The 27,423-nt window shown below is 40.5% G+C and overlaps 1 protein-coding gene across 2 annotated transcripts; it reads left to right on the forward strand.

Annotated features, from left to right (window-relative positions):
• Window positions 1–416: 416 nt before the first annotated feature.
• Window positions 417–27,216, forward strand: LOC109486203 (kinesin-like protein KIF19). Of its 2 annotated transcripts, XM_019789915.1 has the most exons (16): window positions 417–524; window positions 933–1,169; window positions 2,425–2,505; window positions 16,014–16,091; window positions 16,724–16,834; window positions 18,591–18,678; window positions 18,831–18,967; window positions 19,188–19,310; window positions 19,564–19,764; window positions 20,596–20,859; window positions 21,636–21,807; window positions 22,651–22,825; window positions 23,179–24,475; window positions 24,679–24,805; window positions 24,992–25,099; window positions 25,420–27,216. In XM_019789915.1, the coding sequence occupies exons 2-16, from the start codon at window positions 1,089–1,091 to the stop codon at window positions 25,572–25,574; spliced, it is 3,198 nt and encodes a 1,065-aa protein (XP_019645474.1). In that variant the 5' UTR covers window positions 417–524; window positions 933–1,088; the 3' UTR covers window positions 25,575–27,216. The 2 variants fall into 2 exon arrangements, with proteins under 2 accessions (XP_019645474.1, XP_019645483.1); XM_019789924.1 differs by lacking the exon at window positions 16,014–16,091 and having other exon boundaries at window positions 25,420–27,215.
• Window positions 27,217–27,423: the final 207 nt, after the last annotated feature.

Genomic DNA, 27,423 nt, shown 5'->3' on the forward strand with positions numbered 1-27,423 from the left:
TCTGTATGTATCCTTGTTGTTTCAACAAATTAAAATTGTTTTATAATGTGAAAACCTTCAGATGTCATTGACCGTGAAACCAAGCACTTCCCGCCTTGAGCAGAAACAATGGCTGAAAGAGTGTTGCTGTATTCACAGCTGAAACACAATATGAACCCCATGTTGCAAATTTGGACTGGCCCATTACTTTGGTTACCTGGGCCGCAGTACAAACATGTATGTGGAGCCCCGCAAAATAGTGCCGGTTGCACTTGTTCAGAAATTTGTATTGTGTGCCCATGATAGTATTTTCACCATTAATTCTACACGTAAAAAGATGATTGGACTGTATTTGGACCATTATATAAGTAGGTGATTGGTATAGATGGATCGAAGATACCTTTCTTCATGATCCAGGTACAAGTATGTCTTCCGCGGAGTGATACAAAACAAAAGGTTTGTGACGTAGTAGCAACACTCAAAAGTCATTATGGCGGTGGGGGAAGCGGTAGGATACCCTGGGGTTGCTGACATTACCACCTAATGTACGTACTCTTACACACTGTCTTCCTCTTTACAACTGTTGTGTTTGTTACTGCTAGAAGTCCGAAGTATAACCTTGACGAGATCATCCGTTTAGATACGTTCCCTTGCGTGAGTTGATCGTATCTCGTCACCTTATGTAAAGTCCCGGGCCGCTTTCGTGCAGGTAAAGCCCACAGCCAAGGTTTTAGCCCTACAGCTGTAATGATCTTATCGACAGGTTAAATCTGGGGACAACTTACGAACATGGGATTTTCTACTGTCTGATTTTAATCGCTAAAAGAGATTGATTGGCTACAAGACAAGTATAAAACGGTGTTTGCCTCCTCAGGAGACAAGCGAGCACGCACGGTACACCGTCCGTCCCTGGGCCGTAGTTCTAACCAGTGTCCTACATTTTTACTGTCCAGTTTCAGGATGTGAACTACCGGTCCGTGACAACGTTTTACCCGTGTTAGTGCCGACATTTCTCCCTATTTTGTGCAACCTATCCTCCCTCAACATGGAACAGTCTTCCCCCGGTCCGGGGAGGCTTCTTGCGAGGATGAGTCGACCCGCCAGACGCCATGGGGGAACCGCAGAATGCTAGGATGAAGCACGACGGTGCGATGAAGACAGAGGGGGGAGGACAGGACCACCAACTCACGGTAAACTTTCTACGGTCATGTCTTCATCAGTGATCTACGTAGTACTATTACCATCAACCATAGCAAACAACACTTTCTAGGGCATATCGGGCCAAATAGGTGTTGTTTACAATGTTTAGTATACCCATTTGGTCCAATCTGCAGGTGTAGTGTAGGTATCAACTCAGGTGTTATGGTCATAATTTTCCATCTGTAGCAAATTCAGGTTTTCATTGCACAAGAAATATATGACCTAGCCAGTAAAAGTGTCGGTAAACATGTGGTATTAGGTGTAGTCATAATACATCATTGTGTGTAATTAAGAAAAGAACATATATTATGATACCTCATAGGTGTGTCCATTTTTCATCATCACTCAGGTGTAAGCATCAGGATAAAAGATGAGTGGGTCTGTCGTGCAGACAGGTGTGATAAAAAGTTGTAATGAAAGTGTCCAGGTCACACTGACCTGTGGAAAACTGCCCCCTTAATTACTAGTATTGATATTCTGGACACTGCTGACCAGTACAATTCATCATTAATGTATGTATTGTTAGATACCATGCAAACATAACATTAATCAAGTGAAAGCATGATGGAAATTGTAGCATTATTGACATGACATTTCACAGGGAAGATTTTTTAAAACCCTTATGTCGTGTATACTATTTGAGTAATATGAATGATGAAATAAAAAAGGTGTCCACTCAAAATTACAGACTACATATTACACAGGGCAGCAGATAACCTCATATAACTCTGCCTGGCGGCATGTTCTTTGGAAAAAGTCAAACCCTACATTGAAGAGAATATTTTGTAAGCCACTATATGCAGAATACAAGCTCTGTTTTGAGAAAATGGGGAGTCAAGCCTTTGTACTGTTGGCAAAAGGGTTTTACCAATTATGCCAATTGGTTCAAAACCTAACAGTACATGTAATCTTATTAGCGTGCTGGTACAACCAAAAAGAAGGGAAGCCACTCTGTATTCTAAAGTAATTTTAGCAACAGATCTAATTACTTTACTAAGTAAGTATGAGCATCCTCCTTCTGAAGTAGCCTATGATGTATGTGTAGATGTGTACGTGTAGTATATAGTATGATGTACTCATGTAGTACAGTAGTGTGTAGTTGGTGTAATATACATGTAGCCAGCTGCTGCCACAATGTGTGCCTGCCAAGCTGGTGTGTTATGCCAAAGGGTGGTTATACTGGCTATATTATATATATATATATATTGTGTGAGTGTTGTCTGATTCGCTGTGTTCACTGTCCAGGTGGCCCTCCGTGTTCGGCCCGTCAGCGATGCCGAGCTGGAACAGGGAGCGACGTTGATTGCCCACCGCGTCGACAACAACGTAAGTATCCCTGCAGTCTTCTTGTTTGTTTGTGCTATATATCATGTTGACATTTCATTTGCATTTATTAGCTATGTTGTACAAGGGTATCAATGTCCATACATGTATATCTGATTGGTACCATGGTAGTGATATTCGTTTATGAATCATGGACAGAAACGAGAATACAGGTTTTCGTGACAAACATTACTGGTTGTCCTCCATCAAGGAGTTCAAACTAAAATATCCTCCCTGAAAAGAGAGAGAGTTTGCTTACCAGCTTTGCAGCAAGGGAAAAATGTTTGCCCTCCTGCAGTGCAAATGTTACCATTTAATCCAGTTAGTTGGAATGACAAGCACCGGGCCGCTGTATAAGTTTACATGTGTCATCTACAACTAGGACACAAACACACAAGTAAACAGCAAAGCAGCACACCTGGCTTAAAACGATGTTAACATAATCCCTAGTGCTACAAATACGGTAAAATATTCCACAGAATGGGGTGGCTTGACTGGTGAGATGAGAATTGATAGCTATTGGCTTCAAAGTGACAGTCCAAATGTATCTGAAGACAAGTCCATACTGCATTTACTTCAATGTAATAACAGAGAGTTATATTTAGGTTCGGATCAAGTGTTGGGCCAAATGGACAGTGTTTGTTATTGCACGGAAGCTACGTCAAAACCGCAGTCCGCACTGAAACAGGATCTTGCTGTTTCCACGAGTATTGGATCTCCACTTCAGTACGATCCTGCTGTACGCCAAAGTAGCGGGGGTGATAAGCTTCCCCCACTCGTACCACTGTATCATGTGATACTTAATTCTACAGCGGGGATTATGCTTGAGGTGTTAGATTCACGGTCATTCGCCTTCAAGACTTGAGCTCTCTTAAGACGATACTTGAGTTAATGGGGCTGTGAAACATTTGATTGTTAGATCAGGTTGCAGAGTCAAACATGGGCAACAAAGCTTTTCTCTGGGCACTTCAGCCGACTCTACTTGTTTTTGCCTCAGTCAACATCAGTGGTCGAGGTTGATCCATTTTACTAGTGGTGGCAACAAGAGTTTAGTTACAAGGACACAAACAAAATGTTGTAACTTTGAGAATTGACATTTTATTCAGTTTTCTTGATATTTTACCTTTGTGTAGATCTGATATGAGCACTTAGTAACTAATGATTAATAACATACAAGAAGCGTGGGTTTTAAAATAGAAGTCGAATCAACAGGTGATGGTCATGTGGGAAGGGGAAGGGAAGGGGATGTTTGTTTTAGTTGCCGCAGGATGCTTCGTCTAGGGAACTGATAGTGACTGCACACCTGTATAAAGCGTACCCTTGAGCGTCGCTTAGCTCAGCAATTGTTACAACCTCCAGCAAAAAGAATGTAACTTATTGTAAGAACCTGAATCAACATTGAATAAAAAAACACACGGGAAGACTTGAATGTCTGGCAATCGGAATCCTTTCAACAGTTCCTATTGTTTGCAAACATTTTTCAGGTGAAAAGAAGTTGCTGACTGTGGCAGACAGGTTTAAGAGAGATGAAGGGTTTGCATGTGAAGTAGCAGTTCCTGATCGTATCTTCTAAAGTGCCCCTTCCTTTCTTTTGTCACTTATGCCTGAACTACCATGCACCGATCCCTTTGTGGTCAATGCCAGGGTAGAGTTGACAAAACACAGCCAGGCCATTTGACATTGTCTCTTCACTTGCGGTGTGCAGAAGTGCCGCAGCGCATCTCCTATAGTCCTATTATATAAGGGTGGACACGTATCTGTAGTGTAGTCCAACAATAGATGGTGACAATAGAAATACCTGAAGATGAGAACAGTTATCCAGGTGTGGCTGTACATTGTCTGCACATGTCTGATAGGGAATAATACAGTGTGACTAATGTACAAAATTGTGCATGCCATTGACATGAAACCAAGGAAAGCCTAACTATTGTACAGGTACTAAATATTTTCATCTGTTGAATGTTGCTGTTAGTCTTGGAGAATATCTTTTGAAACAGTGTTCACAGAGTACTACAAGTAGAGTAAAAACATGTACTAGACATTTTTACACATCATAAGGAAACACTATGGTAATTCCTCAAGTGGCCGTTGCCATGTTGATTATGTAAAAGTCATGATGTCTTTTATTTTCTCAGTGTTGAACAGAAATAAGTGGCTTGTGTACAGTTGCACACAGGTAATATTTGATACCCTTAGAAACAGTTACTATGGGCAGGCAGAAATTGAAGGGTGCTTAAACATGGCCCAACAAATGATGTGGTTCGTATGGAGGACTCTACATGCATGGGTGACAAGGCTTGGAATTGTCCTTCACTAGTGGAGTCATGCAGTGTGACACGTGCAGACATGGGTCAGTTTAGCCCAGAGTATGGATGGCCCTGAGGTGGACATCCTGGCCATTAATCACTGCCATTTATATGTCAGTTTCAGTCATTTGTGATCTGCTGTTCACTGAGGAATCAAACGATATATAACGAAACAGCATATCACAAGCTGCACCATCTTTCCCTTTCAGGCAATTACACAATAATGAGTACAAACCATGTTGTGGTCCTAATTGTAGAAGGACAAAATGTAATTTAGTGGCCTTCTGTGCAAAGTGGGTTACCTGTGAAATTATCCTCTGACACAGAATGACAAGAGGTAATAACAAGTCGATAGCTCTGAAGCTGCAATGTTATAACCTGTATGTTTCAAATATACAGAAGTCTACTTGAAACTAAAGACAGTCGTTTTGCACATTTAGAATTTTTTGCTTTAGCTAAAATTATCATAACATTCTTTTCTGACTCCAAAAATTGCTGTTTCAAAAGTACTTGATAAAGATTTAGATGCAAACAACATTCTCAAATCACAAATCCTTTGTAATTTCTCTGATTCATCTTCAAAAGTGCATGGATTAAAACCCTAGTTACCTGATGTGTTTGTAAGTATTACTCAATGGTATAAGGATTATCTTACTCTTTAATGTTGTAAGTCACAGAATAATGTGAGCACTCAGTGGGAGTTAATGTTTGTCATGTTGTTCCAGTGTGCACTCAGTGTGCCATGCATTACATTATCATCTAGGAGTTAGCAAACCTAGCCAGGGTACCATCCTGGTTTAAGTTTATGTTCACTCAGATAGTTGCTATGGTGGGCAGAAACTATATCGGTGCGGGCATAAACTAGTACTAGTAACCAGGATGGTACATAGGCTGTGGCAAACATCATAAAGCCTCAAAACCAATGTCAGTCACTCACAGACACACAGAGTATAGACAAGTGCTATGTTCAGCCGCAATATGCCAACCCCACAAACCACAGAACAGGTGGCCTTACTCAGGGTTTGCCACTAAGTAAGACACTGCCATGGGAAACCAACTGTGTGTGGTTACTCACATTCAACAATGCTGTGTTGTCATTAGTCAGCATGCTGCAACCTGAGCCACATTATTGATTAACACTCCTGACATTATGGAGTCTAAGCTCGTTGCTTGCTCTACTGTAAAAGTGTTATATATATTACAACAAAATATTCAGAGGACTACTATGTAACGTTACATTTGTAAGTGCATGAAGAATATTAGTGTATTTAACATTTTCATGAAACTATGGGCCAACTGGCCACCAGGCCTTTAGAAACAGGTACATGTATGAGACTATAGGGTTAGTATGTAATGAGTATAATGGTGTAGCACCTGGGAGTTCTGGTTGTTGCTATGGCCCAGAATTTTACCGACCGAGATAACTCCAAACATCCTGCACGCATGTCACAGTGTTTTCAGTGTTGTCGTCACCCAGTTTCTATACAATATGGGCTTTCCTCCGTGCAAACATTTCAAAACAAAGAAACAACTAAATTCACATAATTTCGTCTCCAACCGAGATATAGGTAAGGTCCATACTGAAGCGTAACAACAATGACATTGACTACAGAAAATCCAAAGTACCCCCCGGTATAGATGACTTTGTTTATTCAATGTTTAGTCAACTTTTTCTGATGTAGCAAAACCCCAAAGGTTTGTTTTGTATGATGTATAGCACACTATGCGACCTCAAACCATTTAAGGAGCTCACACGTCTACTCTGTACATAAAGTCACTTTATTTCTTAAAAGCTTTCCAGTTCTTTTCAAAGAAGATTATGTGATCCAGATTGATTAGAATGTTATGTTAGTTCTTGATGTATATAGCAAGTTAATTGAAATCAAGCCTTCAGTGCAACATGCATATGAAGTGAAATTTTCAAATTAAACTTGTACAAGATTAGAAAACTGAACTTGCTATATATTAAACTTTTCGTGACCTCAAAATCGTTCAATGGTACAAAGTCTAACAGGTTGTTCCCAAATCCTACTGTTCATGTAACTCTTTCCCAGTGAGTCAACATGAGAGCAGAAGTGGGCTGGTCAAGCCACCAGCATGTGTACACAACTGTTCAGTCTCAACTTGAGTTCCGCTCATATCTCCACACGCTTTATCCTGTGGTATTTGGACTCGAACTTAGCAAACACAGAACGAGCAAAAAGCTGACATGCATGGACGTTCTTCCAGATTACAAATTCTCTAGGACAAGTTTGAATACTTATCAGATACTTTATATATAAATTATAATAATGATTTTAAAGTTATTAACTTACGTAATTATTGTAAAGTTTAGTGTTTCAGTAGAAATCACCTGATGATAACAACAAACTCTGTTGAACTGTTTTTGCTGACATGGACATAGCGTCAGAACAGTGTCCTACAACCATGGACATTTGTATACCTGAAGTACAGCACAGAATTTGAGTGCCAATTAGCACAGTTTAGCTCAGCGATTTGAATCTGAAGACCTTTATTAGTGGAATTTAGTTACAGCCATTAGGTCTGTAAGACGTTGCGCGTGGCCAGTGGCTTTTGTCTGCGATGCCAAAAATAGGTCCATTCAACATCCTGTGTATAAAGAGAATATTATGTGTAGGCCACGTTATATGCATCAGTTATCAATACTGCGCATGAATAAAATCACAAAGGTGTTTGATACCCTGGAACCATTAGAACAAACTTGTGATCAAGATAACAAAACAATGTACAGTATATAGAGTGTACAGAATATATAGTCGAGATTCGTTTTAAACTCACACCACAAAAACTTTTGTTGATTCAGCAGAGTTTATCACGCTAACTCTTGAATTTTTTAACAGCCTTTTGACTCCCAAGTCATGTACACAAAGGTAAAAACTGACAATAGTGCTATATGTGGTACTATATTCTTGGAGTCTATTGTCCTTGTGGAGTCTAATTTATTGCCTAATCCTAAGAAATCCCTTTTCTGAAAAGATGGCTGCTGTTTGGTTTCCTACGAACGTTGTGTGCCAGAATTCCTATTTTTGCTCAGCTGAGAGGTGAAAACAGCATGCCTACATATCAAAGTCAGTGAAATGAACATAATTCTCTAATACTGTGTGGTTGGAAAATTAGACCAGGGACCATTAAGTCAACAATGTGCTGATTATTTCCAGGTCAGGAGACGTGCACACCAGTACTTAAGGATAATTACTTTTACATACAGAATGATCTGTGTTTGCACTGATGATTGCAGGTACAGGGGACTAAAAAGGTGAAGGCTGATGATGAACAGTCAGTACAGACTACAAGCTCCAAGTAAAAACATGATGTACAATTGTGCTCATGGCTGTAGAATTAGCAAAAAGAGCTTTCCAACATATTATGTCTCCCCTGGAAGCTGTACATTTGTAGACATACTTTATGACACATAGCTTGTAATAAAATAAGTGCAGCTTCTGTATGTATAATTGACAGTTAGGATTGCTACATGTCTCTCACTTTAAGTTGTTTTCTTTCCAAATTGTAAATTCTATACAAAACAACCAAACAAAAATATGTTCTTTTCCACATATACTGAGCAATTATATAGTTTAATCTGCACCTTTAGATTGTTACCAATAAGCAACCCATTAAGGTAAAATGAAAGAAGTGCTAGTAATATCGAGTTCTCCCTGGCAAAATTTGATCCAATAATGGACAGCTTTCCAGGTACCCTAACTGACCACTTCTACTAAACAATAATACCTTTTAAAAGGTCAGCCTGGTCCCCACACCAACAAGTTTGGAGGACTTTTTCACCATCTGTTCCATTGTGGTTCACTGCAAACGATCCGGGATGATTTAAGTTTTTGTTTCATGCTGGTCATGTCAGGCAATTGGGAGGGCAGTGTTCAGAGTTGGAGTGTGTCTTGGGTTTCAGGATTTCCTGTCCACGAGGACCCAACTGCCATTGTCACACCAGCAGGGCAAGAAGTTATGTAATGCTTGACTTCAGTAGAGGATGACATCTAGAGTGTTTCAGACTCAGATAGGGGTGGAGTTGAATGGTTCCTGATTGCGGGTGACCATTGTCAGACTTGTAATCTACAAGCGGAATCAGCACTTTGTAGTGCTCTCAGTTACAAGAACTCTACACGTCACCGGGTCTGACGTGGTAGGGTGTGGTGATCAGTGAATAGGTTAGGATGCTCACACAAGTAAAATGCAATTTGGTGCCTTAGCTTAGTTGACCAACAAGAGCTATATGTACGTGTGTACATGTATTTCCTGTGCTTTGTATACAGGCATGCTGCTAGGATAAAAGTCAAGTATCAGATATAAAAGAACATCCCGGATAACGGCCCAAAATTACAAGATTACGGATTACCGTAAACTGTGAGCTCTGTTATGTAGTCTAACTGCTTCCGCTGATGACATCAAAACGGCAGCAAAATGTGACAAACCCTCGCAAAAAGTAGTGCTGAAATGCCTTCCAACACTGTTATCTGGCATCCATCACGATTTGTACCTTATTAATAGCCTTGCCTAGGATCTTAGGCAGTAGGGAGAGTGTGTAATACTAATAGTTAATGGGTCTCAAGTGACATCTGCAAAGCATCAAAGGCATGTAGCTTAAAGCCTGCAGGCATAATATACATTTGTACATGTTGCACAGATTTTCGATATAGCTACTGGTTGTAACACTTAAAATATCACGGTCACCATCAAAAAACTGAACATTAGCTATATAGCATGTTCAACAATTTTTGGCTCAAACTGTCTGATGTAATGCAAATTGTCGGCAGTCACAACAAACCTCTCATTCACTGTTTGTTGGCTCCTCTGACAGTTGCTACGGTTGTGATCAATCTCAACAAGTCACCAGGGCATCCTTCAGCCTGTATTTTTAGAAACGTTGTCCAGTGAACAGAAGCACCGTGAGAAAAAAGGTTGCAGGGGCCAGCCCTCCAGTCATGAGAACAACCTGAAAAGGTTAAAGATCATGGACTGCACAGACAGAATGTTGTGTGGGCTAATACTAGTAATAGTATCACCCAACAATGAAACTAGCTTAGATACACGAGTCAGTGTGGAAAGAATGTTCCAAAATGTTCAGCACAAGATACAGCGTGACTGGTGTAGCAGTTAGGCATTAGCCAGTAGATGCAGATGCAAGTGTAGAAAAGTCTCTTCATAATCATATACACGTATGTATTACAATGAATAGTGTATCTTTGGCAGGACATAAAGATGTTGGAAGTTTATGTTCATAAGTTTCCAATGCCTTTGTATTAATATGAATAGTATTTAGAGGATTTTGCATTCCATAATTCCTCATTGGGCATTCAACTTCAGACAGAGAAATTTATTCAGTCTGATCCTACAGATAAAGATTAGCATTGCATGTCTAGAAGGGATTGGGTGGTTCTGCTTGAAAGGGAACTAGTAATGGGATCTTCCAGAAAATTGACAATGAAGTAGCATGTGGTTATGGTAGACTGTTTGCGTGTCAAGGCAGCATTATCACTCAAAGGATGACAAGGGACAAAACGTACTGTTAGTGTTAAAAGCCCCCGTAGGCATGGACATGGGTATATTTGTTTTGTGTTGCTAATTGAACATGCTACTGTCAGGAGGATTACTATTAAGGCTTTGCAGTAGGTCTTCAAACATCTGCAGCCACCTTAAGATGTCCCAGACCAGTCGGATCACATATGGAGACAGTTTTGTCGACACAGCTTGCTAGAAATGTTGCAAATTATGTGTCTTTAGACTTAATACCTGCATACTAGTAATCACGATAATGGCAGGTTTGTTGCAAAGTTGTCTGTACATTGTGTTGTTTACCCCCTCTTGTGTTGGTGATGTGTGTTTCCAGCCCAAAGGAAAGTACTATAGAGCTTGCGTGCCAACACAAAAATGGGGTAATCCCTGAGGGACTTGTGTCCAGACAGGTGTGGTGCAACGTGCAGCCATTATAACCCTGTAATTATTCCACATGTACTTTCCATGTGCGACCTTTAGTAGCCCAAGGTTGTCACCCCCTTTTTGTCAGTTTCCTCAAGCTTCGCAACAATAGAGTTACTTATATAAGTAAGATTCAGGCGTTTCCCTATCTGCAAGAATTTCAGCACCTATTGTTGGAGTGTTACAGCTCCATACTACATCCAGCTCTTTGGGCTGAACTAGTGATACAAGTTCACTGACTGGAAGTAAAGGAATTATGACATCAAAGATTATTGGAACTGAAGTGAAGGACACAGGATATTAGTGTTCTGATAGGTTTTGTGACCAAAAAGTTGACAAAGAAACAGTAAATCCTTTGGAAAGCATCTTCAGATTCCCGAGTTGTTTTCAAACATGTCTCCTCCAGCCTCTTAGGTGATACCTTAGCTGTGTTAAGTGTGTGAAGTAACCTACACTTGTAAGGCAATACCAACAGGGGCCAGGATGAAAGGGGTGTTGTTGACTGTTTGGGTTTGATGCTGCATTCATGTCAGAGCTGTAAACATTTTTGTTGTCCACCTTCCAACAACATGCCATTACCTCTGACGTCAGCCCCTGTTTACTCTTGGGTGTTGATTAAAGGAAGAAGTTGTTCAAACCAGCTGATTGTTGTCTCCTCTGGGATGTCTTCTTGTTTACCTGGATGGCATCCATTAAGACCCCTTCAGACACAGTGACTATACCTGAAGGAAAGTACCTGCATGAAGTCCCTTGGCTTGGCTTACTTACATGTCTTTATTAGGACTCAAAATATTAGTAAACATTCACTTCAAATTTCTTACTTTCATGTACTGCACATGTAATTCCAATAACGCCCATAAAAGGATTATTGAAATTGAGTATATACACTTGTATTAGGGTTTCTTTTCACCAACCAGATGAAAACATGATTTTCGGAAAATTATTGAAATTGCTGTGTCTAACATGACCTTTCATCCAAAGATTTATCAAAATGCTATTTATCAGAAGTAGTGAGATTGAGCAGCTAGTCAAAAATGTGGTTCCAACATGGCTGGATGACACAGGTGATGCATCAGAAACATGTCCAAGTTTCAGACATACAATCTCTAAATCCTTACTCAGTCCCTTGGCTACTTGGCCTCATATTTGGTATCAGCGTACTTACATGTGTGGACTGTGGGATTTGGTAGGAACCAATGCCTTAAGTACGTGTGCCACTGTATTGAAGAGAACTTATCAAAGCAGGGGGCCCAGATGAAAGGTGAAGCGGAAACATAAAAAAAGGCTTGCCTGGTTTCTATGGAAAGATGCCTGGGGCAGTGGATTTGTTCTGCCAGCTTTGCGGAGAGGCTTATTGACAAGATTAGGATAGTTGTGGGCAGGAGATTTTCAACCTGTACAAGTACTGCCTCTGTACACACTGCCCTGTGGGTAGACTTTTCAAAATGTGCAAAAAGATGACTTGATGTCAGGTTGAATTGTTTATACGTGTAAACAAATTTTAAAGATATGGTTTCACTTAGACTGAGGACCAAACTGATACAGCAAATAGTGTTGTTATCAAGGCTGTAATTTGAAGCAAACAACGTCATCAATGCCTGTCCCTCAGGCTTATCAGTTATACTGGTCTAATCACAAAACTTACATCTCTGTGTGGAAGAAGTCATCACCCTTAGAAAAATGTTTTATGTTGTGCAAAAATTGCTGGGATTTAGACATTTAGTCGATTCCAAAAAGCATTACTAGTATATGTGAATTTCTATGCATTTTCTGAGAAAAGTGCATAGAAACTGCAATCTTACGTAGATATGTTCTGTTTTGGCAGTTATCTCTAACTGTTTACAACAGATCCAATGACTTTTCCCATAGCAACAAGATCTACACAGTAACTCCTCGAGTACTGTACAATTGATTTTTGTTTACAGGTATGCATTATAACTGAAGGTAGCGCTGAATGGCTAATGCATGGTCACCTAACCTGTGAGGCAACTACGGGTTTCTCTTGTCTAGTCGTCTTTCAAGAAATGAAGGATTACAGTAGCTTTTCAGAAACGGCTACAAAAGATCTGTCCCAGCAAACATTACTGACATGCCCACACGCAGCAGTATTCTCTTAGTTATGTCCTTTCAGGGATCCTCCCTTCCAATACCTATAGTTATCACTGTTTGGTATGGAAATGGACCATGGAGTTTTTTTGTTCAGGGAAGCCAGTCAAACGTAGCCTGCAGGCAGCTACAGGTATAATGCCAGCATGGTTGGATGCCTGTAAAGCTTCCCCAGGAGGTTGAGTAAAGTTTGTGGGTAGGATCAGGAGATGAGACAGAGGGGACGCCACACAGCACGTCATTCCCATTGTCCCACCAGGTGAAATGACCATGAATGACGTAGGCTATACATGTACATGTAGCTCCGTGTGACTAATGGCACCTGGTGTAAAAGGTTTCATTGATGTTTTCCAGTTGCTTAAGAAACACTCTCGTCACCAAGTACATTATTTTGAGGTAAACATGTACTAAAAGTTACAATCCACCATATAAGTATGAATGGAAAAGTGCTAAGTGTGGTCAGTTAGTTCTTTCCAAAACAGGTTACATATTCAAGTAGGCTTGGATACCTTGGTTTACTGGTGAATTCCATGATGTTTTTAAGTTTGGCTGTATTTACCTTGTGCTACAATATCTATAGTTACTTGTGCATGTGCAAACAGACAAGTTAAGGTCACAGGCCACCTGAAGGGGGATGGAATCAACAAGTGTCTGTCTACAAGGCCGTACATGTACATATGTGTAGCTCAGCCAGTTAGGCAGGTTTAAATCTGCAAGTTAGACGATGATATAAGACATCTTTTTTCATGGTGGATTCAGTTTCTGGAAAGACTAACTTTTAGACTCATGCACATGTCGTATTTAATAGTTTAACAAAATGGAATAACCTAATTAAAGTCTCTTTATGTTGTTATGTGTACTTTGATTTGAAGAATGAATTTTAAAAAAGCAAAGCCCATTCTTGTGACATTTTCCTCCTTTCATACATGTATATATAACTAGATAAGTTAGTCCTAAATACAACTAATGGAATGACAGAGCTCTGTTGTAGCCAGCCTCCTTGGCCTACATTCCGTGATGGTCGCGTGTGCGATGTTTCAAAGCGTGCAAAGTTAAAAGGCTGTCGTGCAGCGGCACCGGAGGAAGGGATTACCCGGCTCACGGCACTAATGAGGGGAGAATTCATCAGCGGGCTCTTGATCTTCTCATGTGTACGTTACTGCAAATTGTAATGACATGGAGGGGGAATACTTACATGCAATGTGAAGCTAGATTCAGGTGCATGTTATTATGATCACGCATTTATTAATATGGGGAGAACATGATGTTTGGAGATGTTTCAGTTTTTCTTCAAACCTAGTACCTGAGCGTCAAGTCATAAATGCTTTGGAGATACGGTTTAATAGGAAACTTGAAAGCATTGGCCCTTCTACAAGTAGTGATCAAACAGTACTTTTCAGGATGATACCACATTAAATTACAAGATTGCCAAGGACAGTGCATACTTTATTGCTGTGTCTGTTCTTTTGATCTTATTGATTTTTTGCCTTTTTTATGTTCCCTTCATCATACATGTACATGTAACTTGCATAAGGGTATATTACCTTGAAACCACATCAGAAGCTTTTATACAAATTTACAAGTAGACTTGTCTATTTTTGCAGAATCATACATTGCGCACAATTTTAATTGTTCCCCCTCCAGCATAATATGTGGATTTTGTACTTAGCGGCGTCATTTGCCGTCAAATCCTTTATTCCACACGCCGACGCACATGACAAATGTGGTCTCTATTGATCTAGGTTGACAGGTGTGCAAGCAGGCTTCAAAGTCAATGAATTCTGCTTGAACAAGTGTCAGTCCCTACCCAAGCTACTTGACTATGGCATAACATTAATTAAAACACTGTAGTGTCTCCTCTACAAGCCAGCAAACCAGCCGTAGGGGGAGACAAATGGTGCAGTGACCCCTTTGTTGACTTGAGGTTGTGGTTACGGTATCAACACAAATATCGCCATTTTGAAGGTGACCTTGTCCCCCGGTAACCAGGAGACGCGTCGCACATGGAAGCAGCCGTGTTTATCCTCCCCTCCGTACAGAATGTGGCGTGGCACTTCAATATGCAAAGCCTTATTTTGGGTGTAGAAAGGGGAGCCCAGCTTCCCTCCCACACCATACTAAAATGTTGTTGTGTCTCAGGGACAGTAAACAGTTTCAAGGTAAATGAAATACACAGAGGCTAGCAATTCACCAGAAGAACAAACAAACAAGCCGTGTTTAGAATGCACACATGGGACAGGTGAACAGAACCCGGGGAATAATAGCAGAGTAAAGAAAAGCATGTAGATGACTTGCACACACCATTACATGTGTACAAGCTGTCTGCCCAGTTATTCTGTTACAACCTTGAGACAGGGTCAACACCATGGACTCTCTGGAATGTGGTTGTTACTCTTGGGCAGTAAAACTGTTGTTTAAAATGACAGGTGCATGGTCACCTGGTATTTCTGCTGATAAAGATGTCCTTACTTTACCCCAAGGGAGTGAGATGTTGTTTTGTTGGCTGACTGCCTATTTGCCTACCTGTGTGTGTGTGTTTCTGACCCTGACTACTTTGTCCAGGTCATGATCATAGTATTCCTTGGTATTTCATGTAATAAGGCAGCATTCAGCAACATTCAATAAAAACAGTGACTTGAAAACTTAACCTTGAGGTTTCCAAATCAGTGTTGACAATAATAAAGCTGAAGATGGCTTTGGCAGATTTCTCCAGTTTCAGTCCAAATAAATCCCTAACATAATCCAAAATCCTTCATAAGCTGCCCAAGGACACAGAATTTTAGCCGTTTGTTATGTTACCTACCTGAATCTACATACTGTACATTATATTGGCTGTTTTGCAGCAAGACATGAATAAGTCCTTGACCTGCCCAGACCACTGTTGGTCTTTCCTTTATTATCACTTTACCTCGGCTGTGATGAATGGTAAATGGAGTTTGCCTTCAGGTTAATCAGTCTATTCACAGTAATGCCTGTACCAGCCTGTTGCCAGGGTTTGGTAATTGTTTGGCTCGGTTGCTACGGGCAACATAATTTACCATGAAAACACTCCTTGCTGGGCATATCCTATCAGATTTTATGGCACGAAGTGAAAATCCATTAAATTTATAATCATTGCTCATTTCCTTCCCTGTCACGCTCTCACAGAACCCACATTTTATAGAAAGCATCTGTTCTACAACTGGTCCTGGGAAAAGAAAACTGGATAATGATCCCTATCGAAAGGTAAAGCAGCCAACCTCAGGAGATGTGGGACTCTTTTTCTGGGAATATCATTGTGATCTTGTTGCCTCTCGTGTTTTCAACCAGGCACACCGGGTGTTGGGTTCCTGTAGATGACATTAACATTCTCCCTATATCATGTACATCTACAGTTTCCTAAGCAGGCTGGTTAAAGAATGCCCTTTTCACTAACACTGGTACCGTTACTGATTCCTAACAGGGGGTGGTTAAATTTTCTGGTTGGAAATAAACTCTGTTTGAAAAAGGGTGGAATTCAAGGCTTAAGGTGATTTTTACAATGTTGTGAGTGGTTAAGGTAACATCTGCTGTCACAATAGAATAAAGACATATTGCATACCATCCCCTTAATTGATGACATCAGATTTGCACAGTCTGTGTGTGTCTATAGCACCAAATATGGACTGTCAATAATCACAAAACATGTACAATGTACAGTACTTGGAACTTTAGGTACAAAAGGTAGAAAAATATGGATATCACTAACGTTACTGCTAATTACGGTGTTATGGCATTTTATTTCTTCTTTGCATGCTAGCAGTTCTGTAAGATGTGCACAGAGCCAGGTTCAGGTGTTTGTTACCTTGTAAGCCTCTTACACCATCTTCCCTCCACAGATGGTGGTACTAATGGACCCACAGGAGGACCCAGACGACATCCTACGAGCGAATCGATCGCGGGAGAAGCAATATGTGTTTGACTACTCATTTGATGGCAGGTCCAGTCAAGTGAGTATTAGTTACACATTACACGTACATGGGGCCTCTTAAAGTGTAAAATACGATCAATATTTCTGTCCAAAATTGTCCCAAGATAGGTTATTGATAGACTTTTATTAGCTGTACATTATACGCAGGGAAGCCCTTTTTCTCTATTCATGCACTTGGCATTTACAGACATGTACAATGTCATGTATAACCTTTCCTCCAGAAGAAAAGTTGACCCTTTAAAAGCCCAACAAAATGGTTTGCAAACTCATCAGCATTCTAACACAGGCCTAGCTGAAGCAAGCCTCAGACCTCTATATTCAAGTGTTGACATGACTGAAAATTTGGTCACGCACATGCATGTATAGTCAGTCCTAAGATAAAGTTCATTTAATTAGCATATAGATTGGCATATACATGTAGATTGGCATTTGGCTTAAAAATAACTTGACACAACCTTCATGATAATTTGTTGTAGGGTGAAGGCCGTTTTCACAGTAGACTGACATTGATGTCTTTTATACTATCTGTAATCTAAAATATGTATGTCTGTCATGCTTGTTCCAAAGGCATCCAATTTAGACAGACAGGAGTTAAATTCCCCCGGGACTATTCTGTTATGCAATGATTGTCTCCTGGCAAGTCCATGTCAGACTATACACCATAATCCATCATGCAGTTGACATACATTGTACCTCAAACCCTCATACATGTTGTGAAAGGGTACATGTATACCAGTTGGTAGTACATACGTGTCGGACTAAACCATTGATTTTGCAAAGTTATTGATTTGCTTGGTACTTGTCATGCTATAGTTAGAACAATAATGTATAAGCCTCTTTCACGCCATGTTTACATGTCAAACAATCTCCCTGGGAAAGTGGTAGATATTTGTGTTTTAGTTAATAGCATTAACCATGAAATGACGGCCTTTCATGTCTGTGATTTAATAAAAACAAGCAAAGGCACCATGCGTGCAGCCAGAGTTGACTTATATTACATAACATAATGTATCTTTCATAACAGTGGGCTCACAAGGAGAACCTTGAACCAACAGATTCTTTTCTTTGGTACTGAATAGTGTAGGTGCGTGACAGAGAGCACTACATACTACGGCTGCTTTATACAAGGTTCCCGTGACGTTTTACACATTTCACGGGATCAAGTTCTCTGAAACCGACTGAAAAAGCCTTTTCTGAGGCAGATACAGTATTACATTTCCCATAGAATACATTGGCTCCACGTCCTACATGCCCGATTGGATGCTTGAGTGAAATTCCATAATGTGAACCTAAGGGCTTTATCAGGAGGGTTCAATAGATGGCATTTTGCAAAATCAAAAGCACGTAGAAGGGCATTGTGTTGACACTGAATAGGTGAGACCCTGATCACTCAGGCAGTGCTAGGGATGAACAAGCCCCTGGAAACAGGATTCTTTCACAACTTGGCAGTCCAGACACATACTACATAGATCATAAAAGATTAAATATTAAAGAAGCTGCTACAGCCAATTTGGATTCTTCTTTGAGCAGTCAGCTATACAAGTTTCCAATAGTAAAGAGACATCTAGCAGTTAGCAGTTGAACTGCAGCCAATACAGCGTAGTATTCCTTATATGATGACATTTGTAAAAGGTAATGACATGAAAAAGACATTAAAAGATAAGTACATGTTGTCATTTTGTGTTGAGATACACTAAATTACAATGTTGGGAATGATGTCAGATGTAGCTGTGGCTAGAGTTTAAACATGTTTGTCACTCTTTCATCCTATGTAGGAGGAAGTTTATGCCCACACCACCCGGCCCCTGATAGAGAGTGTCATTGAGGGATTCAACGCTACTGTCTTTGCCTATGGTGCTACAGGTATGCCAATGTCCTCCTAGAATTGTATTTTTGTTAGCTATTACTGTTTGGGCTGACTATTGAAAAATCGCATGAAGGTGGATGAGTTGGGTTGGCCTCAGCTCTTACATACATGTATGTACATATATGATATATCACACTTTCTCTTCCAGGTGCTGGTAAAACCTACACCATGCTGGGCACAGACCACGAGCCTGGTGTGATGGCAAGATCACTCAATGACCTGTTCGAGGGGATGTACAGAACAAGTGAGAACATGGTGTACCAGGTCTCCATGTCTTACCTGGAGGTGAGATGTAGACGTAGCTGTATCTAAGATGACCTACTATGCTTGTGTCCCAGAATTCATATCTGTTTTATTGTTTGGTTATAACAACAGATTTCTTACTGCATACCTCTTGAATTCTTGTAGTTTTCTATTTGGGATGTGACCGTCCTTGATCCTTCACAACTGTACCTGATACAGGTTGTTGTCCGTGTGCTAATTTTGTCATGCCGTCCCTCCCCAGATCTACAATGAGATGATCCGTGACCTCCTGAGCCCTGAGTCAGGATACTTGGAACTCCGGGAGGACACGAAGGGGGTGCAGGTTGCCGGGCTGTCAGAGGTCAATGCCAAATCTACCAAAGAGGTACAAAAATATTCTTCTGTATGCATGTATGTGTGGTTTGGCCATTTGATGCCTTGCCATTGAGTCCTACTCAGTTTGTAAAACTGACATTGGCAGTCAACTAACTGAAGTGGTGTCAAATTTTACAAAAATATTAAAATCAATCAAGTGGGTAAAATCTAGTAACATATTTTAACCTGTCAAAAGTTAAAAGAACAATGTGTTTAAAACAACTTTTAGAACAAACACCAAACTTACGTGTGGTCTTCCACAGGTGATGGAGCTCCTACAACAAGGCAACAAGCAGCGTACCCAGGAACCCACCAAGGCGAACAAGACGTCTTCCCGCTCGCACGCCGTGCTGCAGGTCACCGTGAAGCAGCGCTCACGTGTCCGCAACACCACCCAGGAAGTGCGCGTCGGCAAGCTGTACATGATCGACTTGGCGGGGTCTGAGAGGGCAGCTCAAACCCAGGTCAGTGTCCGTCGCTGACAAACAGCAGTTTACATGGTGTTTTTTTCCACAGAACTATACTTAAGAGCTGTGTAGTTTTTTGACTATCCCATTATAGTAGGTCAATTTGGTTCTATTTCTGAAGGGTGTTGAATCTTGCACACGGGCGTCAGTGAACTCAATAGAAAATGCTGAACATGCCTCGCTTACCACATACCCACAAACATTTTGTAAGGCTAGAAAGGCATCCAGCTAGCCCATGCATAATTATGTAATGCAGCCTTCATCATTTCTATCAAATCATGATATCACTGTGACATTGAATGAAGGCTTTCTAATCCATCCATTCATATTTCATATGAGAATCTGCATTTCCTGGACACTTTTTTCATCTATTATCCATCAGACTTTTCTCACCAACACTGAACTTTTCTACTAACACAAGCATGTTATGGAATATGTTTGCAGCTGAACAAACGCAGACAGCAGAAACCGGTAGGACAGACTTGGACAGAATCCCTGAATTTTAAGTCATATCTGGCACTGTTGTTGAAATGTACACATGCATATCCATACATTTGTACATAACCACAGCTAGCACCCACAGTCGGAATGGCTTAAGGTGGCCCAAGCTTTCAAGTTCAAATCCACTTGACTAGTACTGTGAAGTTTTTAAGACACCAGATACATGTGTACACATTACCTCTTATATGTTACAGTGGCAGCCAACTTTAAGCATTATACATTGTACCTATCATTTAAACACAAGTCTTCACCCACTTGTAAGTGAAATTTGTTAGTAAAAAGTAGTAAAGGATGACCATTGTAACTTGGCTGTCTCTTCCTTTCCAGAATCGAGGTAAGAGGATGAAGGAAGGTGCTCACATCAACCGCTCTCTTCTTGCGCTGGGGAACTGTATCAACGCGCTGTGTGAGAAGGGCCCGAAAGCATACGTGAACTACCGTGACAGTAAGCTGACCAGGCTGCTGAAGGACGCCCTGGGAGGCAACTGTAAGACTGTGATGATCGCCCACATCAGTCCAGCCAGCACCTCTTTTGATGAGTCCAGAAACACTCTGCTGTATGCAGACAGAGCAAAGAACATCAAGACAAGGGTAAGGAACCAGCTGAATATTACACAGTGTTCGAAATACCTGTCTGCAGTCTGCAATCTGCAGATAGATTTTCAAGATTGCAGAAGAAAAATTTGTACAATCTGCAATTTTGCAGAAGGAAAAGTAGGCTCCAGATTCAATGGTTTTCAATTTAGCAAACTAGAACTCTCAGGCCCCAGGGGCAGACAACATTTAAATCATGTTCTGAAACAACAGGAGCTTCTTTACTAATTAACATCATTGTCTTGACTTGTCTATCTTTTGTTTCCTTTTGACTCCAAAAATTTATCTTTACTAATTTGCATATGAATCAATAGTTTGTGCTAATAAACCTGCATTTCTCCTGCAATGTGAAAGATACCAGGAAATGATAAATTTTCTGTAGAGAAGGATCTATGAAGTCTGAAATCAAAAAGAGTAATAGTTTAAACTTAAAAGAATCCCAGTAATGCTACAGATTTACAAAGCTATATATGATGTAAAAAGGCATAATTCGTCTGAGAAGGTTGTAGTATGGAGGCATGTGTATTTGCATGCAGGAAGTATTTCCAAATTGCAGTACCAAATTTTGACTCTTCTGCAATATTGCAGAGTACTGAAAAAAAGTATTTCGACCACTGTTACATGATGTTGATAGCAGAAACTATCTGAAACACAGAAATGCATGCCTACGACTGAAATTTTGAGGAATGAGGCATCTATTTTATGTAAAAAATTACAACATAATTCTTGAAGTATTATTGAGTAAATTTTTGTCATCCTTTGTCCTCTGATAGGTGAAAAGAAATTTGATGAATGTCTCGTACCACATTGCGCAATACACGGCCATCATCTCAGACTTGCGGAAGGAGATTTCCCGGCTGAAGCTGAAGATTGAGGAGCAGGAGATGGTGAAGAAGGAGCTATCCCAAGGACAGCAGCTCAGGTCCAGGATCAAGGAGATACAATGTAAGTTTACATCTACATAGGGGAGATACAGTGTTAGTGTACATATGGGAGATACATGTACATTTACATACTATTAGGTAGTAAATACCTTCATTTTTGTAATGGAATTTTGATAGTTGGTAGAAAAGTTTCATTTCATGCACTTTGGATAAAATTGACTGCATGATGACTACTGCAATGTACTTTGAAATGACAAGACATGAGGTATAAAATCATCATAGTACTGCATGCTAACCTTGAATGTTGTTATCAATGAATATTTTATGTTATGCCATGTTCTTGATACCAGCCCATAGAAAGATGACAGGGGAAGCAAACGTGTTATTGGTTAGATGGTGTGAGAGCAGATAAGATTGAATACAGCCAAGGGAGCAATCAGTAATTAAAATCAGACAACAAATGGCACAGTCATCTATTATTGATCCTAGCTGCTTTGTCCCAATAGCACCCTTTCTGACAAGGGCAATGCTTCAATTTCTTTCATTCTACGTCAAGTAATCAAATTATTCCCTTTGAAGCATGATTTATGCTGTTTTGGGGTTTTGTTTGGCCAGTTTTGCTTGGCAACTGTGCACGTAGGCAGCCTTATATCTGTGTGTCTGTGGCTGTTTCTGACATCCATTGACTTTTCCAGCAGAATGAGCATCACATGTAGAGACATCAAATGTTCTCTTTCATTTTACTTCAGGACTGTCAGCAACAGCTTTCATAGTCATTTTGTTTGATGTGTGGCTTACAGCGTACATTTGAAGTGATCGTTTCCTGACTTGTGTATGGTAAGACAGTCTTGTACGCTAAGTTTTCCCCCGGTTGACGTTGTGTGGTGCTGTTCTTGTGACACAGCTGAGGTACAGCTCGAGGCCAGCAAGTCGGACAAGAAGGAGATGGTGCGTCTCCGGGAACAGCTGGTGTCAGCGTTCCACGAGCAGATGGAGATCCGGCGCAGCCTGATGGAGCTGGAGAACACCACGCTGGAGATCCAGATGGACACCTCCCGGCACATGCTCACCATCTCTGAGTAAGTACACATGGACACTTGGTCTTAGGCGCACAGTCAATTATCCTACATGTAGGAGTCAAAATCTGAAATGTACACAAACTGAATATTGTGTTACATGATTGTTTTAAATTAACATCCATAGCATGGAGAACACTTCAGCTCGGACACTTAGCAAACAAATAAATTCTAGTACTATAGAGACAGTTATCTGTCCTAAATACATACAATGTACTATCACGCGAATATGAAGCACATTGTAAAGACTACTGAAAGGGGATAAACTGTACCACTTTATATTGTCTAATTGTGCGTGCTTAGTTGTTAATGTGATATAGAAAATTAAATATAGACTGTTTCTAATGTTTCCACAGATGGGACCAGGAGCAGACCAAGCAGAAGGAAAAGCAGACTGAGGACAATAAGGAGTTGGAGAAGGGAGAGAGCGAGAAGGAGGCAGAGGAACAATCCTCCCACAGTGACTCCTCTTCTGAGCCTCCAGAAGTCCTCCATGCTAAAGATGAGCTGCAGCAGCTGATGGAGGAGCAGAAAAAAGCCTCCAACCTGAAGCTCCAACTGCAGGAGAAACTCAGTCTTATCCAGAGCAAAGGCAGGAAACTGGAAGAGCTGCTGCCCAAACGGATCAACAACGAGGACCAGAAGGAAATCCTGATGCTCCTGTGTAAAGTACATGAGCTGGAAATTGAAAACACAGAGATGCAGTCCAAAACACTGCTTCAAGAAAACTTCCTCCGCCAGAAAGACTTGGTCATCGCGAGGTACGAGCAGCACAAGAACGTGGCGGATGAGATAATCCGCATGCAGCGGGAACTGATCGAGATGCACAATTTACCCGTTCCTCTGGAGCTGGAGGAACTGTACGAGGTGTACACTCAGGATCTGGACGCGTCCTTCAGCCACACCCAGCTGCACACCTTACAGAGCTACCAGGCAAAAATGTCCTTCCTCACTCAGAAGCTTCAGGACTTTGAGGAATATGATGATAAGCTTGGCACGTTGGATGATGAACATTCCAGTCCTTCACCCACAAAGATAAACTCAAGAAATGCATCGACAAAAGACTTGAGTGAAAGAGACACTCCATCAAAGGTTTTCAAAGCAAGTCCTCAATCAAGGATGCTGCGGCAAGCAGCAAATGATAACCAAGTGACCTTAAGTCCGACCCATTCGGACAGTGTTACAAAACTTGAGAGCCTGGTCAGCATCAGCAGTCGAAGCAATAGCCGCACCAGTGACTCACCTGAACCTCCACTAGGGATTGTGACATCACCAGATGATATCATTGAAGTGGCAAAGAAAACAAAGAACATAAACGCCATTGCTGCTCGTCGACGATCACGAGTAAGCACTCACGTTCCAGATGTTCTCACCCTCGATTACGGCAAGACCACAGCTTCTCTTAATTCTCTCAGGGACGACACTCGGCAGTTAAAACAAATTGATGAGGTCAGGTCCAACCCTCTAACACCTGCCATGAGGCACGCTGTTAGTGAGGAGAACTTGTTTGATGAAAAGTCCAGCAGCAAACGCGAGGAATCCCCTCCTCCTGTGTTTGTGCCGAGGATTGCGAAACCTCGCCGTAGTGACAGGAAGAGTCTAGACAGACAAGCGCGCAGAAGGACCAAGTCTCACGAGGTTTCTGAAGACAAGGTGGGTTCATGTTGCTCTTTTGGCAGACTGATATCAGGATTTTCACTTAAATCCTTCCATAAATATGATAAACACTTTACAGGCATTGACAAATTTCTGGTACAATGATCATACAAGTACATGTAGATAATGGTACATGTAGCAGATTCTAACACACTACATGTCTGCATGAGTCTGACCAGTCTTCTTTCACATTATTGTAGAATAAAGCAGGGAAAGTGCCAGCAGGAACAAGGCAAAAGACGCGCAGCATCCGACATTCCAATGGGAACTACTCCGACCCTGCACGGTACGGGGGGCGCCTCAAGTTTCCTGTCAACCACCATACAGGTAAGAAAGTAACTACATACAGTCATCTTAGTTTGCACTGTGCCTTGTGGCATTGAATTCTAAAGGTTGCAGTTCTGTTCTGAGTGTCTGTTCCATTTAATTTGGTGCAGTTGAAATCTTAAACAAGAATACGAAGTTGAACTACATGTACCAGATGTGTGAATATGTTTTTGTATTGCTTTTCAGGAGAGGGTGACCTGCGGACCTTGGAACCAGTCAGCACTCCCCCAACTACAGTCTTCCAGAGTGGGGCAGACAAGGGCAAAGGCCTCTCTGTGCAGAAGAGGTATAGAGGTAAGAAATAAGAAACATTTCTCAGTTTTAAACTGTTAAATCTAGACATGCAGTTTTGTGCAGTAGGCAAGTTTGTATCTGTGTCACGGTTGATACCCTAATTTTTTGCATAAGGAGTGATTTCCAATTTGACAAAAAAGATTATTTTTCTTTTAAAGAAACGGACAAAAGTAATACAAAGCATTATCTAGTATGGCACTCCAAAGTAATTATAATGATATTATGCTGGTTTGCTGTCATGTGTTGATTAATTTTTTGTGGATAATGTGCATGTGTTCGTCAAACATTGTTGGTCATGCTGTTGTTTTGTTTTTCCCCAGGACCTACCTACTCAGACTCCTCCGCTGCCAGCACCCCCCAGCTGCAGCCGCCCCCCATCCGCCAGAAGGCCACCATCCCCGCCTACCGCAAGGCCAACATCGCAGTCGCTGGGCACGCGCTCCCACGGAGCACCGACAAGCACCGCAGATACTAAACACCTTCAACTCATCTGTAGTTACTCTAGCTCTAAAGGTTAAATATTGAAGTTCTAATATGAAAATATTATTAGACAGATTCACACACCTATTTAAAAAATCTAATGGTGGGAATGATATAGGTGTCAAATTTTAAAAATGAATGATTTTCTTGCAGCCAAAAATCATGTTTTATCAAATTATCTTAATTTGTTCTGTGAAGGAGACAAGTGTCTCCCATGATCGATACAGTTACTGCTATCCTAGCTTTATCCTCTTCCAGATCAGATGCTTGCTAGCAATTCACAAGTGCCTTTAATAGTTAAGAGCAGTTGTCTTCTTGTAGCAATTGTAGTGCTCCCTTAGGAGAAAATTTGGCAACAATTTTCCCTTTTTTATGCACATAGTTAGTTGGCTGCTGCTTGAGTTCCTGATACATTCCATTTAACCCATGTTGCCTTCCTTTTAGATTTGGAAAACTTGAAACCATTTTATGCAAAGAATGCAGCATGTATTAATGTTGATAAATTGATTGTTCCCATTAGATATTACCTGTTCCAAGATATCGTTGACATCAGAATATGACAGAAGTTACAACACCACAACAATTCATATGGTAACTCAAAGTAGTATTTATTTAACTTATGAATAAATTAAAATCTACATGGTTTCTTCAGGCTATTGTGACATTGACCAACTCAATAACTTTATAACATATAAATTTAGTTAACCTAAAACTTTGTAAAGAATTGTAAAGATGAAGATCTTTGACAATATTTGAGTATTTCTTTTCTAATCTCAGACTCAATCTATGATTGAAAAATAAGGTACATGTAGTGATCTTTTCTGTAGTTTTGACAATGCTGTACAGGCAGATGATTTTTAATCCTAATGACAGACTAACATGTTCCTTGTATAGTGTGTGTTCTAGTGTATATTCTGTTTCTTACTGTGGAAATATAGTTTGTATCATATTTAACCATGACCTGTAAGTTAAATCAGAATATGTGTACTATGTTCCTGTACATGTATGTATCTACATTCCTTGGCACGATGGTATTGTGATGTATAGTTTGTTTGTTTTTTTCTTGCATGGGGACCACACATTTTTTTAATTACAGTATTATGATTTGCATGATAGATATGTAGTCTGTGCAATGCAATGAACCATCAAAACATTGGCAAATTACCTTGGTACAACACGAAAGAGCAATACTGTATGTGTTACAGTCTCTCAGATTTTACCATCACTGTCAAGTCAATAATGATGACCAGAGAAAACCAATAATAGTGCTCGGTGCCTTGAGCTTAGTTGTATTTCAGCTGTTTAATTGGAATGGGAGTAAAGGAAAAATGTGCAGATTAATACTTGTTCATGTGTAATGTATGACAGGGATAAGAGACTAGGAAAATGTAACGTTACAATCTGTTGATCAGAACAATTTCTAATCATACAGTTAGTAATGGACATCGGTCTAAGGTCTACCCTTAGTTTCAAGTGCTAACTGTGCCTAGATAGCAACTTGTGATGAAACAGAATAGTAACTTTGGTTATTAATTCAGCTGGTGTAGACTTTGGATACAAGAGGAAAATGTAATATTATTTGATTGGGAAGAGAACTTTAGATTGTATTTGAACAGAAAATAAAACTATTCCTATTTTCTACCTACATTGCATTCTGTGTCTTGGTTAAGAGATCATAATGGTTAAGAGAACAATGTACTATAATCTTTATGTTTGCCCATGCAGACCTTCCAGAAAATGCAAAATATTTTATTACTTCAGGTGGGTACATTTTATTCCAGTTAAGCGCTACGTCATCAGCAGCCCATGCTACCATAATAAAGGTCACTCCATGGTCATGACCT

This window comes from Branchiostoma belcheri, unplaced genomic scaffold (assembly GCF_001625305.1).
Source record: "Branchiostoma belcheri isolate BF01 breed outbred unplaced genomic scaffold, Haploidv18h27 scaffold11, whole genome shotgun sequence".
Taxonomy (NCBI): Eukaryota; Metazoa; Chordata; class Leptocardii; order Amphioxiformes; family Branchiostomatidae; genus Branchiostoma; species Branchiostoma belcheri.